This window comes from Sprattus sprattus (assembly GCF_963457725.1).
Source record: "Sprattus sprattus genome assembly, chromosome: 10".
Lineage (NCBI taxonomy): Eukaryota > Metazoa > Chordata > Actinopteri > Clupeiformes > Clupeidae > Sprattus > Sprattus sprattus.
Genome location: NC_137908.1, coordinates 27051627 through 27069517, shown reverse-complemented (window position 1 = coordinate 27069517; position 17891 = coordinate 27051627). Strand labels below are relative to the sequence as shown.

Here is a 17891-nt window from a genome sequence, read left to right as displayed (position 1 = left end):
TTCTTTAATATAGAAACAAAAATAGACCCTCACAATGTTTGAATAACTGGGTTATGTTCTTGAAGTAAATACGTGAAATAAAAGTCATTCATTTAATTTTTTTGTATTTCTTTGCGATGGCATCAAACTACTATTTATCTACAGAGCGTGCCCGAAAGTCTCTTTTATGTTAGGCTCTATCCAGCAGATGGCAGCAAAGCTCTTCCATCCCTTTATGTGAATGCCTCAGATGACCATCCTCATTACATCTTCACTTAGAAAGAAACTCCACATCTCATGGAGTACTGAAAATAAGATTCAAAGCAAGATGGTTTGAATAGCAATTTCATGTAACAGCCTTAAATCCTTGATGTTCTTTGCCTATTCACAACAGAAAAGACACTGCTGTATCAAACAAGTGTACATGTTTAAATATAATGTGCTCACATGGACCGATCTGTGCTCACTCAGGGTCAGTAAAAGTCTAGGCTTAAGTCCTGACATGGCTGCAGTGGGTGGGCAGATTGTTTAGTTTGTGTTGTCTTTACAGTGGCATGTTATGGTTTTTGCTGTTGAGAATGTGAAATGGGTCCGGTGGTCGTTAACCTGTTTCTTACAGTAATTAGCCCATTTTCCTTATCAGTCGTATCCCCGATTGAGCCCTGCTGCTGATCCAGAGCATGAGCCCAGTGCCTTACTGAGCTATTGTGTAACGCTGGGCCCTCTTGGGCGGACCATCGCTCTGTGGACGACAGGAATCCGTCGGCTTATTGGAGCTTTTGTGTGAAAGATTACAGGGCTAGAGTACACGGGCTGGTGTCGCCAGCACTGGGTCAACAATGCTCATCCCATTAGGCCTTTGGATTACAATAGCCTCTGCCTGTCAGAGAAATAAGGGGAACAACTTCCTCAAAAGAGTGTTTGATCCTTTGATCTCACAGATAGACTTGGACATGTATAGGAAACATATAGGTAATGAAGTGCTGTAGATTATGATCAGCCCTATGAAATGCCTGCACATTGCTGGATGACCAAGGCGATATACTTACTGTGGACCACCATTTCCCGTCCTCGTCTTTTTAAGGCCACAAGCACAGTTCATCTCATGGGCTCCATGGCCATCAGACACACACAATTCATGTGTCATTTGTCAGGAGATCAGAACACAGTGTCCCCCCCTCCAAACCTCCATACCTCCAAACCTCCAAGACCTCCAGACAGCCTATGGGAAGACACATAGTCAGCCGGCTTTTACACACAAGGGAAATAATAAAGTTTTAGGCAGTTAAGCCATTGTATCTCTCTGGGTATGATTAGTTGCCCCCTTGAGCTGTGTACAGGGTGTGCCAATTGTAGGCCTTAAGATTTAGCCTCTTGCCTTGGAGCACCATTGACCACTAGGAGTAGACTAGTCCACCCACCGCTCCCCCCTTACGCTAAACAAGCATAAAGGCATGATGATGCATCAGGGAAATGTGTTCTCTTCAAACCTACTGTATGTCTCCAGGGTGTTTCTGCACATCATTGAATGCTGAGATTATAAATGTGCATTTTTAAAGCGTTACCATGTGCAAACGGTAGTTCGCTCCAAAGCCACTTACTAATAGAGGAACACAAAGACGTACAATTTCTGTGTGAACCTCTGCCAGCACTGTTAAGTAGGTTAGCAGTAATTGGGAACAAACCCCTGACGAAATTCAGAATAACGACCCGCACGTTGATGCAGGTGGTCTAATCAGAAGTAGGGTAATTTTACATTTTTTTCTAAAATATGTCATAGCATATTAGTGTTCATGCCATATTTATGCACGATCATGGTCCAAGACCGTCTCCCATTAGTTGGATAAGTCGCTGTTGGGGGTGCTGAAAAACCACTTCATTGCTGTAATTAGCAGGACATCCACTAGTCATTAGTGAGACTCATTTGTAGACAAGGCTACTACCGGTTTTGACACGAACAGACTGAGATGAAAGACGACCTAATGGGGTCTCTAGGTATCGCAGTCTGCTAATGTGCACCTCCGTCGCAACATAGTTCAGCCTTTGTGACTGGGGATGCGATAGAGCCGCGCGTAATACCACATCTCCAAATCAGTGCAGCCACGGTAGGACAGGAGCAAGGGGAGACAGAAAATTCCTGATGGCACAATAAGCAGCTATAGAATCGTTGTATCTACTTAAATGGAAAAGGTTTGACATACATGTCACCGTACTATAACTTTCTGACGAACTCCGAGTTAACTTTAACGCATTGCTTACATGTTCCACGTTGAAGTGTTTGTCGTGGGGATACACATTGTCTTTGAGGCAAATTAAAAGTAGAAGCAAGGATTTTTTTTTCCATTTAGGATAACTAACGGAGACACTCACCGCGGCAAGTCATGGATGCTATCCTGTTATTATTACTTGCGACATGCCTCGGCGGGGCTTGGAGTTGTCAGCTACCCCACGACTGGAGACCTCAAACCGAAGCATGCAGAGCGGAGCTCGCCGAGATCATTGTCTTCGCTAAGGTCCTTGCCATCCACAAGGACTCGTACAGTCTTTACAATTATCTACCATGGCAGTACGACACGGATCTTTTCTACTCTGCTGAAATTGAGTTACTTTGTGATCAGGCGTGGGGAAGCATGCTGGAGGTCCCCGCTGGTTCCAGGTTCAATGTCACTGGACTTGGTTACTTCCCCTGCTACTCGTACAGTGTCATCGAGAACAATTCATATTACTTTTTTCTGAGGTAAGAGTTGTTTTTATTTACTGATACAAATTACCACTTTAAAAAAATCGACCTTTCAAGTGCTGTCACTTCTTCGGTGGTATTTGAGTTGTTTGACATCAAAGTTATGACATAATCTGTTCAAAATGTCCTTGAAATATGGCTCACACCCACAGTAACGCAATGACTTCAGTAACCAACATCATAAGTTCTGTTGACATCCTAGCCTACAGCATCATTCACTATCTGTCACTGCCTGTCAAGTAAAGTGCCTTTAACCATAATGACTCATTTCTCAGTTTCATAACTTTTAAAGCCAGGGATCAGGATCAGAATCAGGATCATGCTTTTTCCGTAACACGACAAACTCCCAGAAAAGATCCATCAGATACTGTATTTTACAGCATTCTGATGCCACTGTAGCTTTCTTTGGTGTTTTCCGAAGCGACGAGCCAGCAGAATTGCTTTTCATTTACATAGACCCCCCCCCCCCCCCCTCCAAGTGTTTCCAGCAACCCATGCACCCAAAATATAGTCTCTGACATGGTGAGGAAAAACTGAGTCCGTCCTGAGGGAGTCCGTTGGCACATCCTGGCCAACAGGTCCAGCACGATGATGCAGGGGTCCTGTATGTCAGCTGACCAGAACGGCTGGTCAGCAACATGGCCGACAACAGTTACCTGCAATGATCTTCCCTGCATCTTGGCACACTGAACCGTGGCCATGGTGATGCGGAGAGGGGGGATCTCCAACACTGTAGTCCCGAGTTCTGGGCCAGACCCGCAAAATTGTGGACCCTGTGTCTACCAGGGCTCTGCCTGGAGTACCCTCCAGGTTTCAGTCCAGCTAGAGCCTGTACGTCCGGTCCAGATGGCAGAGTCGCAACAGTGCCTGGGTTACTGGGCCGCATGGTGTCATGGCAGTAGTGTGTGATGTGGCCCGGCTTTTCGCAATAATAGCACCCCTTCGAAGACTGCCCAGCCACTCTCTGGGGCTCCTGCCATGATCGCTGCAGAGGTTCGGTGGTGGCCTGCTGGGTTGCTTGCCTCTCGTCACTCTGCTCCAGGTGCATCAAGTGCTCCTAGTCCTTCAGGCTAGGGGAGCCTAGCACATGCTCGACCCACTCTGCCTTGGCCACTGTCAGGGTACGTGGTACGATCAGCACATGCTCCTGGAGTTGCTCCGGCTGGAGCCCCTGGATGAAGGCTTGAAGGGCGGGCTCCTCCTGTGTTATGATGTTGAAGGCGGGGTACCCACGCTGGGTGTAGAGGTGAAGGTGGGTGGTGTAGACAATCAGGCTCTATACCTCAGTTGGCCAACACAGGCTCAGTTGGCAGCTCCCCGCTGGTGGGCCCTGGGTGGGGACATGGCCTCTGTTAGTGGAGGCTTTTGGAGTGTAAGCCTTTTCCAATGTTGTCACGTCCAGCCCTTCTGACACCACTGCAGTGTCTTTAGACAGATAACTCTAAACTAACGCTAAGACTTACTAACACTTACACATACACCTCTTCTAGACACCAAAGGGATACACAACCCGAACGTTAAGGAATTAGTCCGCACAACAGTCCAACACCTGATGCATGATGGGAACACCCCCAACATGCTACAGTATATAGCTATTATGTACTATTAATACAATATCTGTACAATATCATATGATATAGAGATGGATGTCAGTTTGAATATTTGATACAGATTTGAAAGTGTGGACGTCTTGCCGCTGTTAGTCTTTCACAGACCACACTATCTTTCATCACCTCATCTTCTGAGGGCATACACCTGTGGTCATCAGCCTCTGCTCAAAGACAATAGAGTCCACTTTAAGCATACACTGGGCTCCCAACCAGATTGTCATTCTCCCTCACCCCCTTATTTTCTCATTCTCTCATTCTCTGTCTGTCTGTTTCATTCTCTGTTTCTCGCTCTCGCTCTTTTTCCTGTGTGTGTGTGTGTGTGTGAGTGTGTGTGTGTGTGTGTGTGTGTGTGTGTCTCACTCACACTGACACACACACAGACACACACACACACACACAACCACACACACACTGTAACTATACTGGGTCCCTGTCCAAGAGCAGAGCATACATTTACACAGACACACAGCTGGTTTGGGTTACCGGGTGAGCCCCAATGCCAAACGTCTCTTAGGTTTTCTCCAAACATAGAAACCAATCCTTGCCCCGCTCAGACCATACTAATGAAGCTGAATCCAAATGCATGCTAATATGGATATTGAGTTTGATACAGTCTCCGGCAGCGGAAGGTCTTACATTTCATTGCCCGAGTAAAACTTTGAAATGCTTGTGCACATGAATAAGTGCTCTTGCGGTGACAGGGGTCAACGCTCTCTCGTGGGACAGGACAACTGTTCAATTGTGCATCCGGCATTAGATTAAAACAAGCAGTGTTGGGGAAGCTACTTCCCAGTTGACGATGTTGGACTACAGCAAAGCTACCCTAGGGAGAAATCTAGTGTATTCGTCAACTAAAGATACTCAGAAAAAGCAGTTCAAACTTCTGTGTAGGAGGTTGATGATATAAAATTAAATAAAAATATAATACAAAAAATCATGCGCCAACAAAAAATGCCACTCAATTAAGTTTATTCCAAAAACTGCTGTTTTACAGCTCATAAACCAAAAACATAACAAAAAAATCCCTCACTATTAATAAGACAGTGTTATGCAATGTCCATCAGTCAGACACTTGCATTCCAGAAGAGTCTAGGTAGGGAAATTGCACCAAGCAGGATTACCCAGTTAGCCAGGCAACTTTTAAAATACATAGCAATAATCTATACCTCTATGACTAATTGATACCTAAAATATTTGAGTTTATTTTTAAAAATTCAGATTCAAAACATTAAAAACTATAGTCAAATATACAGTATTTCACAGGTGAGCTAACAATCCAGCTTCATACCCCTGAGAGCTGAAAACTGTCCTTAACAAAACAATCCCATTTGAATGTTACATGTTTGTAGTAAACAGTGTGGATCTTGTGTTTTCTGACTACGACTAAAGCAGAAAAGAACAAAATATTTAACTTTTTATACGGTTTGATCAACTTGAGCACTGGTGTAACATCTGAAAGGGGTATTGCTGGTCAAACGGGGTTATATTACAGCACAGGAGGAATAGAAACATTTCATTAATCATTCCTTTAATTTTATGCCTCAAAATTGTTTGTAGTTACAGTTGCTACACAAACAAATTACAAAAAAGCAATTTAACTACTTGAATCTGAATGTAGCTGAACTACCAGCAGCTATCCCAAAATTTAATCCAAAGTTTAATTACATGTAGTTCTAAGAAGTACACAAAATGATCTAAGCCATTTTTACACTGGACTTCACAAATAATGTTATTGAAGTGATAATATGACCATTTATTAGTCCACCCTGTACATATTTACACACTTGTGTCATATAAGTCTCCCAAGCCACTCGCTGTGTCTTTGTGTCTTTCAATCACATCATTTGTATTTGATTGTTATCCTTCCTTAACCAAAGCCATTTGTCACGCCAAGCTAATTATTAACATCCAGTAAGTGCTCTGTCATATGAAAACCACCGCATGGGAAATGGGAATTAGCAAAACAAGGAAAGTATGATTATTCCCTCTCTATATAACAGCACATCAATCAGACAAATTAGTGGACCAGGCTGATTGACAGATTTTTGTCCAAGCATGTCACTGGGCTATAGAAGTTCATTTTTTAGTGGGCCAAAAAGGGGACCTAATACCAGCCTAGTTTGAAAGTGTGGGTCATGGCTTTACAGAAATGATGGTTTGGTGGGAAAATTCAGAGAGCACTCAACACTAAAAACCAGATGGTAATATTTATGACAAATGATGCCTTCTTGTGAAGCCAGCACAATCCAACATGATTCAAAATGTTGTAGAAATATTCTCAGTGTCTCAGCCACCATAGCAAACCACCTCTCACTCACGCAAGCACGCACAGACACACACACACACACACACACACACACACACACACACACACACACACACACACACACACACACACGTACAAACACACACACGCACACACACACATCCACACACATACACCCACACACACACCTACACGTACAAACACACACACGCACACACACACACACACGCACACGCACACAAACACACACCTACACATACACACACACACTCACACACACAAACACACACACACACACACACACACACACACACACACACACACACACACACACACACACACACACACACACACACACACACACACACAAAGACACTTCCATGATACTATGAGCTGTATAACAATGGGGATCAAATCCTTTTCCCAAAAACATCCGTTTGCTGTGTTGAGTTTAAGTCAGGACACGGTGGCATCCAGCCTCTGATGCGAGAATACTGATACTGGCGACAGGATGCAGCCAGAGGATCCGTTTCACGCCAGCCTGAAGCAACCCTCAGGAGTGATACATGCTGTATCCTGGACAGATGCACAGCTGATGGGCCTCAATTTCCTCCCTGTCTCGCCACCTGTCACAGGCTCTTACATGTGGTGCAACAGACCATGCAAGTCTGTAATGAAGCCTCACATTTTACCCCTTGGTGGCTTTTGCCAAATGCTGCCACATATGTCACCCTGACTTGCTTCTCAGCTCATTGCATCATGTGCTGTTATTGGACACTCTTGCATGGACACATTAGTCGGTTGATATGATTGCTTTCATTTGAAAATAGACTAAAACCTCCCCCAGGGCAACTGCACGGTAGACCTGACAGACACTCCTGGTGGCAAGGAAATGACAGCAAAAAGCACCAACAGCATTCCCCTCTGTCATAATTACAGGGTGTGTAACTTCCATGTCGCCTTAGGGCAACCACAAAGACTGGGAGACTGCCACACAGAGGACAGAAGGTAAACCCGATTGTTTTAGGGCCCTCATCCAGCCAACACTGTGCACCAACAAACCACCAATTAAGGGGGAAGTATGCTTGTGCAGACATGCAATGATGCTGCTGTGCCCTCTTCCTTCACTGATCAGGCTCTTTATGGTTCTGATTCTTTTAGGATTTGTTTCGTTTTCCTGCTCCAGTTTTAAGTCACCACACAGATAACTCTGAAGCCACTCCAGAGCTTCTTTCAAAGGCATTCCAGCCGAAGCTCACTGTGCGCTCCAGGGTGGTCCCTAAGCCAAGTCAAATATGACTGCAGATTTTGGAGGAGGCTGATGTTATAAACAAGCTGAGGAGGTGTGTGCCTGCCTCATTGTTCCAACAGAGCCTTGAGGATCACTGCTGCCAGTGGACCTGCATTGTTCTGTGTGAGTTGAAAGGGACTTGCCTGGACTTTGCCCTGATATAGCTAACGTTTCCTAGTGCTCTCCACCGCCTCACCCCTCAACTCCAAAGGCACCTGGGGCTCCAGTTACGTCCCCAAGAGTCTTGGTTTAAAGCCCCCCCCCCCCCCCCCCCCCCCCCAAATATTAGGGAGTTAATTAACTCAAGAGCCAACAATATAAACATGGAGATCAGGACTCACAAAGACGTTCACTGTGAAGCATAAAAGCAAGTGAAGCCAGCTTTAGGTAAACAACCAGATCGGGATTCACAAAGCGGTTCACTGTGACGCAGTCATCTGAGAGTCTCTTAAATGCATCTCTTGATCTGTTCCGTTGGCCACTCCATTTGGCGTCTAATCTACGGACCAGTGGCATTAAGCTTCACGGCGCAGCCTCGTGCTCCGACTCGCATTGTTCTCCTCGTTGCTTGCACTTCTCCGAGTTCTCCTGAGTCAGCAGGCAAGTGTTGAAATGTTTCCACCGGGGTCTCTCGCGAGCTCCCCATTTCCTGTGCAAAGGCTCCAAACGTCCGAGCCTGAAAAGTCTCTCCACCACCCCCCTCCCCCTCACCAAACTCCACACAATCAATCACAGGAGGTGAAGCCCAGACAGAACACTGGGGGAGATTAACATGGAAAAATGCGTCTCAGAGTGGCCCACATGTCGAGGGCTCAGACTGCGCTTGTGTAGGGGCTTGTGTGGTTTTGTGGACTCTCCCTTCACCCACCACTCTGGCTGCTCACGCGTCCATCTCAAGGATGACATTAGTGCACCCTTGATGGAATCCCAATGAAGAGAAGGCATGCGGTTCAGATGAAGTCATGGTAGCTTCAGGTACTCACATCTGACTTAACATACAGTACATGACTACTGTGCTCGACTGTCCTTTTTCTCGCTTTTATCTTTCCTAACCCTTGTGAAAGTGTTGCCGTTATGATCCGGGTCGCAGCTGGGACAGTCACTGGATGTCTCCCCATGCTTGCTTAATTAGTTTGTGTGAACCATCACAGCCTTGAACTGACAGCTGGTTCTTGTTTGGGCAGGACAAATCTCACCAGTCAACTGATCAAAACAGCAAGAAATAGGAGAAAAGCTGCATGGAAACATTAATTAAAGCAATATGCTCTTGGCTAAACATGGGTTAAAGGAAACCTTAGGGTTTCTCGAAAAGGCTTGTCTTTTGCATTGGGGGGGGGGGGGGGGGGGTTGTAGATGGTTGGGGGGGTCCTTTAAAAAGCAGGGTAATTTGAGCATTAACATGAATAGTACTGAGAAACTGCAGGCCCTCCTCTGGAAGCCATTAGGTCTGCAAAACAGAATAATCCCCGTTCACCCGACTCCTGTGCCCTCCTGCATCCGCTGGGTTATGTGCTAACAAATAGCAATGTTTTCCTTTAACGCCAGTGGACCTCTCTCATTGTCTTTCTCTCTCATTTTTTTCTTTTACTCTCTCTCCCTCGCTTTCTCTTTTCATTCTCACTCTGTCTTTCTCTTTCTCTCTTTTCTTTATCCCCCTCTCTCTCTCTTCTTTTTCTCTCTCCTTTCTCCACACGCAACTGGCCTCCCATCACCTCTGCTAACATTCCAGAGCTGCTGTCTGTCAACATTGTCAGTGGCCCCATGTTGTGGTGATATATAAACCCGTTTTGAGAACACCAAGCTGGTGGTTTTTGTTTTGTTTGTTTGTTTGAGGGTTTTTTTTGTTGTAAAAAAGTAAAACATTCACACACATGGACCTTATATAAACAAAACGCACAACAGTGTATGCTGTTAGACATGAACTATTCTTGTTGTATGATGTCTCGTGTGTATTTCGTTTGCACATCACCAGAGATCACTTTCTACTTTCCACTCAGTATTAAGACACAGAGGCCTTCTTTTTTGAGATGGGCTCTTTGGTATTAGCGTGAACAGACACACAGTCCTGTGTGACACAGAGGGAATCAGGAGGGGGCGTTTGATGTTCCTCTTAGAATAGGACATCAGATCCAGATGAGCGAACAGCTCCAAAACCAACACTTTCTCCCCAGGCTTAATAGCTCTATAGTCCCCATAGATGGGATCCAGGTGGAGTAGAGCTTTACCTACAGGAGAACCTCAACGTCTCACATTATCAGGGCTTTTCCCCATTACACGCCTTTAGTGGCTGTTATGGCTACTCCTCAGTGAAGGTTTACATCTGATTAATAGTTTTGCTTGGCGCTGCAATAACAAGCGTTTATCAGATGTCGGTGTAATTTGTTTGAGGCAGAGTTAATTTCCTTCCTTCCACTTAGACCTTGTGTGATTTCTTGCTCACGCTGCCCCCCACTTTTCAGGTATTAACCTGGGCAATCTGCGTGGAACAACACCGATTTCCTCTCCGGCCCAGTCCACATAAAGGATGATTGCAGTGCAAACAGCACCGACCATAAGGAGTGCAGTTCCCTGTCATCAGTGTAGTGCAAACAAGAGATATGAGTCGAGGCTCAGGGTCTCGGGGCTCAGGGCTTCTGGAGCTGCCAGTGGCGGCCGGCCAAAGCCCACAGTGAAGAAAGGAGCAGAAACCTTTAACGAGAGCCCAATGAAATGAGCTTTCATTTCCTTCCTTTGTGCCAGCGTAACCATGGTTTTTGCATTAATATTTCTGTTGCCACCCTCCAAAACTTTGATAACAGACTTCCTTCATTTCCGTCCCGCCGGGAGCTCCATGCGAGAGAGAGAGAGAGTGAGAGAGAGAGGGGAAGAAAAAGAGAGAGAGAGGGAAAGAAAGAGAAACAGAACGAGAACGAGGCAGGCCTGGGAATACGTAAGAAGCCTGCAGCCTCAGAGAGCTGGCAGGAGCTGGGATTTACACACCAACGCTGAGATGTATGAACTGAGAACACAGGCTCTCACAAACAAATGTACACACACTGAGGTTAGAGAGGGAGACTAAGCATTGAGGGTTAAAGACTCAAGTGAGTTTCGAGTTTGCATTTCTTATAATGTTGAATCCAAAAAGACCATTGGCAAAGAACACGGAAGGTCATAGGTCAGATTGATCTTGGATCATGTCGGAATAGGGAAACAGTGCACTGTGTTCTGTGCAGGGTGCTTTTCCTTGACAGAACATTTTCTTCCTTTAGCTACTGAACCTGCTGGAGGCCTGTCAGATTGTTTTCAGATCTACAGAGATGTTTCAAAGGGTGTTTTTGTACTGGAGGTGTTTGAACTTGACATGGTCCCCTCGAGCAGTTCTTCACAAAGTAATTATGAAGGCCTAAACTGAAGAGGAGTAAAATCATGCAACTAATTATGTCTGCCACATAAGAATGGGGTTGGGATTTATGATCTCGAAACTATGTCTGCGGAGAGGGCTTACTTTTATCGATCTGTTAAATTCCTGAATAGACAACATGAAGAAGAAGATGATTTGAGAGCCCATGATTCTCTTTGGTGTACAGCAAGTTCCAGCAGTCGCAGTTTTGGGTTACCCTAAGGCTCTGCAGTGAAACGTCTGTCAAATGATCACGTTGTTTTTTGTTGTTTGTAAACCCAAAGTGGCTGTCGTTCCTTTTTAGGATGGATGAGAACTACAGCATCATCCCCCACGGCGTCAACTTCCAGGACCCCATCTTCACCGACACGCCCGAGAACCACCGCATGTTCGCCAGCCTCTTCCAGTTCGCCAACTGCACCGGCGGCACCCAGGTGCACATGTACACGCCCCAGTGGGAGGCCCAGGAGGACAGCAGGGTAAGCGTGCTCTCTCATGCCCCTCCTCTCATGCCCCACCATCCTCCCCACCCCTGGGAGAGGAACACACATGTAACCTAATATCAGGTCACCCAAAAATGTACATGTGATCGCCCTGATCAACATCCTGTGGCTTAATTGATAGAGCAAAACATCCATGTTTTGATTTCGCCACTAAGGCTGTGTGGCTGAAAGGGAACATTAGGCTCACATTCTATAATGATACATTAAAGATCCATTTAGAGTTACTGTAAGTGTTGATAGCACAAAATGCTGACAGGGTCTTTGTTACTTTCCAGCACTCAGTAAAACATCCCTTGCCAATAGCTTGTCCTAGCTGTTCTTTTTAATGACTAGCAAGTTGGACTGACCCCTTCCCTTCAGTGATTGCCAGGGCACACAGGGAGTGTTTCAGAGTTCACGTGAACAGAGCTTCTCCTCTTTTGAGGATGAGTCATGAGTACTTTCTTCATCACAGCGAGTAAAATTGGGGTCAATTTAATAAACTTCAAAAGAAACTTCAAATAACTGAACCTTTGGCTTCATACCTCTAATCCTGGACATGGTAAGGCAGAGATCCTTGTGGTTTGGTGAAGCACAGTTGATAGTCTATGGACTGCAGAAGTCCACTTGACATGTTCCAACTAATGTGAGGCAGAGAGAGAAGTACACACGCTATTCTAAGGTCTAGGAGAGCCCTTTCAGACGAGACCTCCACGGTAAGGCTAAACATAGCTGCATTTCATTGACTTTAGCTGTCGCCTGGTCTTTCGTGTGCATGGCAGGCCAGTTGGCTTTGGAGAATGGAGAGGAAAGTTTCTGTCGACTGTGAGAAAGGGAACATATGCTTGCTGGATTCCTGTCCTCTTGATTGAGTACACTTAATGGAGTGCAGCACCGGAGGAGGACTTGAACCTGTCATTTTCTGCATCTGCTATGGTGGCTATTGTTATGGCAAACGTGGAGGTTTTATAGAATAATCCCCTGCTGTAATCGCCAGTGTTGTTACTGCACTCAGCAGATTTGAATTAGTGGCCAGATGTGAGATCAGGCCACACACATCCGGTGCTGGCCTCTCATCAGACAAATGGAATCTTTCTGTTTTGTTGTGTTATTACTCAAGATTTATGTCACAGCTAGGCACAAATTAAACTCGAAAAGAAATGGAAGCATAACAATGGGACTGTGTGTTCATTTGAGAATAAACCATACACAGACGTAATATTACAGCTCATCCGACTATGGGGTTCTGTTTGTGGGCATTCTGAAATTACTTAAGCATGGTTTCTATCATAGTTAAACAGCAACATCATGACCAGCTATTGTATGGAATCAAGCTCTGTCCTTTTATTGAAATTAATAAATCATTGTGGATCAACCCTGCGTTCCTGTTTCTGACCTAGTAATTTATGTCAAGGGCTGGTTTCAATCACAGGCAAACTGCACATGCAAGGGTTCTGTCACAGTAATGGAATACGAATGGCTAACATTTACATAAATGACCATGTTCCTGCTCAAATCTGTAATCAGCAGGAATGGCAGCGCAGACGTCATTCCCATGGCTGAACTCATAACGGCGCTCGACTGCATTGAGTGCCAAGAGCAGGATGGAAAGCTGGATGGCTCTCAGCATTGGTCTTGTCATTGCATCAGCAGGCAGATTGTGCACAGGCTTTGTTAACGACAGCATGTGAGATTTATGTGTTTGGTGTTAATTGTAGGCTTCTGCTGACCAGGCACTCTTGCATAAACACCAGACAGACCACCAAACATTAATGATTCCCTTCACAGCTACTTAGAACTGCAAGTAATTTATGTTTAAATGGCAAATCACTTTATAAATATCTACTATATTGTGCTCAGTTTTTACCAAATGATTTGGAAGCGGAAACAGAAATAAATGTAGTTTACTATTATTATAAAAATAATGTATTGTTTTTATTGGAGTAAAATGCCATTTAAGGCATAAGGTTCCCTTCTGTAGCAACATATTAACCCAATAAAATGATGCAACAGATTTTGACAGCACCATCTTCTGTCAGGAAGTGTTATCTCTCAAATGAAATCAGACCGCTCAACATGCAGACCGGCACATGACCCTATCACCCAGGTGGGCATGTGGGATGTTGATAAACAGATCTAACATTAGGCACTGACTCCTGTCACAGCCAATTAACCCAAGAATCCCTGCACAAAGGCCTGAGTGTAAAACTCCACAGCCTAGTTCAGATCAATGGCAGGTTCAGGAGATGGAGAGATACCATCACAGGTGGTGATGCAGTCTTTGAAAACAAAATACCTCCTAGTCCGTTCCCAAACAAAGCCTTTCTGGTCATCTCTTCACTAAATCAGTGCATGTGTAGTTTCATCCTGCGAATCTATCTTGTCACAACATACAGACGAAAATAAAAGGATGCGGTGTCAGAGCCACGTCAGATGACATCATGTTAGCATTTCTCTGTCACTCCATGTTTGAGGCAGATGATTGTGTTCTCATATCACAGCTGGCAGAGGACATTTAGACAGAAGCATTGAAGCTTGGTCTTGCTTATTGGAACGGGCAGACACACACAGAATCACCTGTGGGGAGATTTTTAGAACAGATCCAGACGTCTCTTAGGAAGTACACATGACGGGTTGCTCTCTGCATGATCCAAGCGTGGATTAACATGAATTTAATCACCATACTGCTCGGTGAGGAGAAGGATACCTGCTCTTAGGAGCATCTTAGCTATCTACTTACTTGGATCTGCAGGCTACTCTTCTAAGGGTAAGGCACTAGTTCGGTGCCTCAGACGTCTAAATTTGATACATCTTCTGGATCCAGTGTTCCCTGTCCCTTAAGCCACAGGCATGCATGTTAGCAACAGAGAAGGGAAAAATTGGAAACATTTACTTGCAGCTCACTCAGAAGAACTCACCAAATTTGCTGAAAAATATGGCAGTTCGTCCTCCCAAACAAACCGAGGAACATTCCTCTCAACCTTAGTCTTAGCCCATCCACTCCTCATGGCTCAAATCTTTTCATTTTTTTAAGACGAAGCATTCGGGCAGGATATAACCGATGATTATTACACTTAACCACTAAGAGTCCCATCGTCTAAATGGGAGACCTCAGTTGCCCTTTAGCAATTCTGCTTGCACTGACCAATTCGGTTTACTTGGGGAATTAAGTTGCAGCGCTTCCTCCAAGGGCAATGCCTGACCTTACAATAAATAAGCATGTTAGACACTTAAGAGGAAACATGTGCAAAGTAATCACCACCCGTGTATTGTGTTTCAAAGGGCTATCCTGTGATTTCTAACATTTGGTAGAGATAAGTAATTGCATGAAGATTTGTTTTAAATCTTTCAAGTGAATCAAACTGAAAAATTGTGAAATTATTTTTTGTTAAAAGTGAGATGTAATAAAAATGAATATGTGCTCTGAAGATTCCTGATACTGCATAGTGCACATGAAAGATAGCCTTCATGGAAAACCTGTAGTGGTTGTTCTAATAGAATGCAAAAGACATCTACAGTTTCATTGCTGTTATGGTATGTCCACTCGCTCACCAACTCTCTGTCCCCAGCTTCTCTGCTCCACGGTTCAGAAGGCCCTCTTCGAGGAGGAGGAGAGGGTGAAGGAGCTCTCTCAGAAGGTGAAGGTCCTGGAGAAGGCCAACAACCACCTGAGGGACAAGGTGAAGAACATGAAGCGCCTCCTGCGGCAGGCCAAACGCGAGACCAAGGACCAGACGCTCCTGATCAAGCAGCACCATGAGGAGTCTCCACACCCACAGCAGGAGACCAACCAGGACCAGAAGCCCTCCCTCAAGATGATCCCCAAGAAATTGAAGAGCTAAGCTGCCCAGTGCCACCACGCCCCTCTCAACACTGGGTTTGCTAGTCTGTACATAAGCAACATAGGCATTAGTTGAATTGTCATATAGGATGAACACGCAGATGAGCAGAATGGATTGAATTGAAGTAGTGAAATGAAAGGTTAAAGTTCACTGATGAATATAATACCATAAGAATGCATAATACAAGTCCCCACAGGTGTCTATCTGACGATCCTCACAAGATATTTTCAGGAACTTTCATACAACATGCTAGTTGCAGTACATTTTTTATGAGCACTAACCATTTTGCATATCTTACATAAGCTATACCATGGAAAATGCATTATCCGTACAACCTCACCGGACAGCCACAATGTTAAGGTCTCTTTGAAACACAGGAAATGTAGAGTGAGAGTGACAACTCAGATTACATGTTTTTTGCCCACAGTTCAAAATGAGTCTTGAACCCCTGCTTCACCACGACACACTGGTAACCTAATTCTTTGCTATTATATAAAAAGCATGCTGGGAACCTGGTCGAGATCCAGGCCTGATTGACTTCCCCCACCCCCCTGCAGGTAGGAGCAGCCGCCGAGCCCCAGCCTGACCAGCATCTTCCCTCCTGGGTTGACCATAATGAGCTTGAGATGTTGCCCTGCGTTGACAGGCCAGTGCCTCCTCACATTGCATCAGTGCACCTCGAGCCCTGATCTGGCATACCTGCCCTGTTGACATGGTTTCCCAGCATGCATCTAGTCCTTTTACCTGGCCAGGTGCCATCCCGGGCACTGCAGATGGCATTCCCACAAACTGTGGGTTACAGGCTACCAAATAAGGCCTTTGTATCCCTGTTGCATAAAATGCACACGCTATGCCAAGACAGCAGCATTTCTTAAAATTTGAAGCTCATGTTTAGTGATTGAATGGGAGTCTCTTTTAATTTAGAGCAGGTGCTTTTTACCAAGACTTATATAGATTCCAGTTCAAAGAGGGCACCCACTGCTTTAGATTTCATCAGTTGTGTGCAGAGGGAAATCTCTCTGGTTGGCCTGCATTTATATTGTTTATTTCATTTAGAAACATATTACTCTGGATTCTAGTTACTGAGAGTTACTTTTTTCTGAAATACGCTCCCAACGTTGATTATCGAATTGTCCAAAATTATGAGGGCTGGCTTTTTTATCATACTTTTTTAGTGAGTGAAAATATCTTTTTTTTTTGAGAATAGGGTGCTGAGCACTCAATAAAAACAACCACTACTCAATGAGGCGTGTTGTGCAATTGAAACATGTTCCAACATTGAGAAAAAAAATGTGCCTCTCAATAGAATGTATTGCATTTGGCTTTTTAAAATACAGTATAAAGCATATTATAAATATGTTTTCTTGTATCCTCGTATATATTCATTTGTATGGTAATACAATTTAAAATAAATCAGTTTTTAACTAGCTGTATGAACATTCATTGTCTTTTCTTTTCACTGCTTTGTTAATTACATGTCAAATTTCATGTAAAGAGTGCAACACTATAGAGTGCAACACTTAAGAGTGCAACAATATAGAATGCAACACTAAAGAGTACAACACTTAAGAGTGCAACACTTTAGAGTTGAAATATATGAATATAAGATACATTGGAAATCTATTAAAAAGTGTGTGTATTGTTTAATAGATAGTTTTTGTTCTTTTCTTGATTCTACCTCCACTTCATATGAGTACAATTATGGTGTTGTTACAGTAAATAGGTCTGTTATGACAAAATACCATCACTCCCTTCTGGACTATGTTTTTGATTAACCTTAGGGGCAATTTACTCGTCTTTACAACATCCCCTGTGCATTTGTCTGTGCAAAATCCTCTTAGGAAATCTGTGTTCATCCTGCAGTTGTAATCACATTTGATGATTGTTCATACCTTTGCCTTGGTTTCGTCTGACATGATTCTTTTGGAAACCGACAATAGGCTGGAACAGCTCTCCCGAGGAGTGGTTTGGATGGAGCGCAGCCACACAGAGAGAAAATAAAACACGTCCCCCGATTACCACCAAGTTCTACAGAGCTCCAGAGTACAAAATGATTGGAGATAGGATCAGATGTGCTTCCTGTCAGCCAAAAAGCTTTCACCAGAGAGAAGCAATGAGATGAAATGAGATTGGTTCCATGTCACTTTGAAGCTTGGGAAACTCTACTCTACTCGTTCGTCTACAAAAAGGAGAACTTGAAAAAGAGAATTTACTTCTGTGCTTATAAATCTGTGAGATTGGATACATTCTCAGAAATGTGCAAATCCAAGTTCCAATCTGCACAGCCACTCAGCAATGTCTT

The 17891-nt window shown here is 44.3% G+C and overlaps 1 protein-coding gene across 1 annotated transcript; it reads left to right on the top strand.

Annotated features, from left to right (window-relative positions):
• The first annotated feature begins 2036 nt into the window (after positions 1 to 2036).
• On the top strand, positions 2037 to 17028 carry ccdc3b (coiled-coil domain containing 3b). Its single transcript, XM_080846837.1, has 3 exons — positions 2037 to 2716; positions 11570 to 11744; positions 15317 to 17028. Exons 1-3 carry the CDS (start codon positions 2361 to 2363, stop codon positions 15587 to 15589), a joined length of 804 nt encoding a protein of 267 aa, XP_080702963.1. The 5' UTR covers positions 2037 to 2360; the 3' UTR covers positions 15590 to 17028.
• Positions 17029 to 17891: the final 863 nt, after the last annotated feature.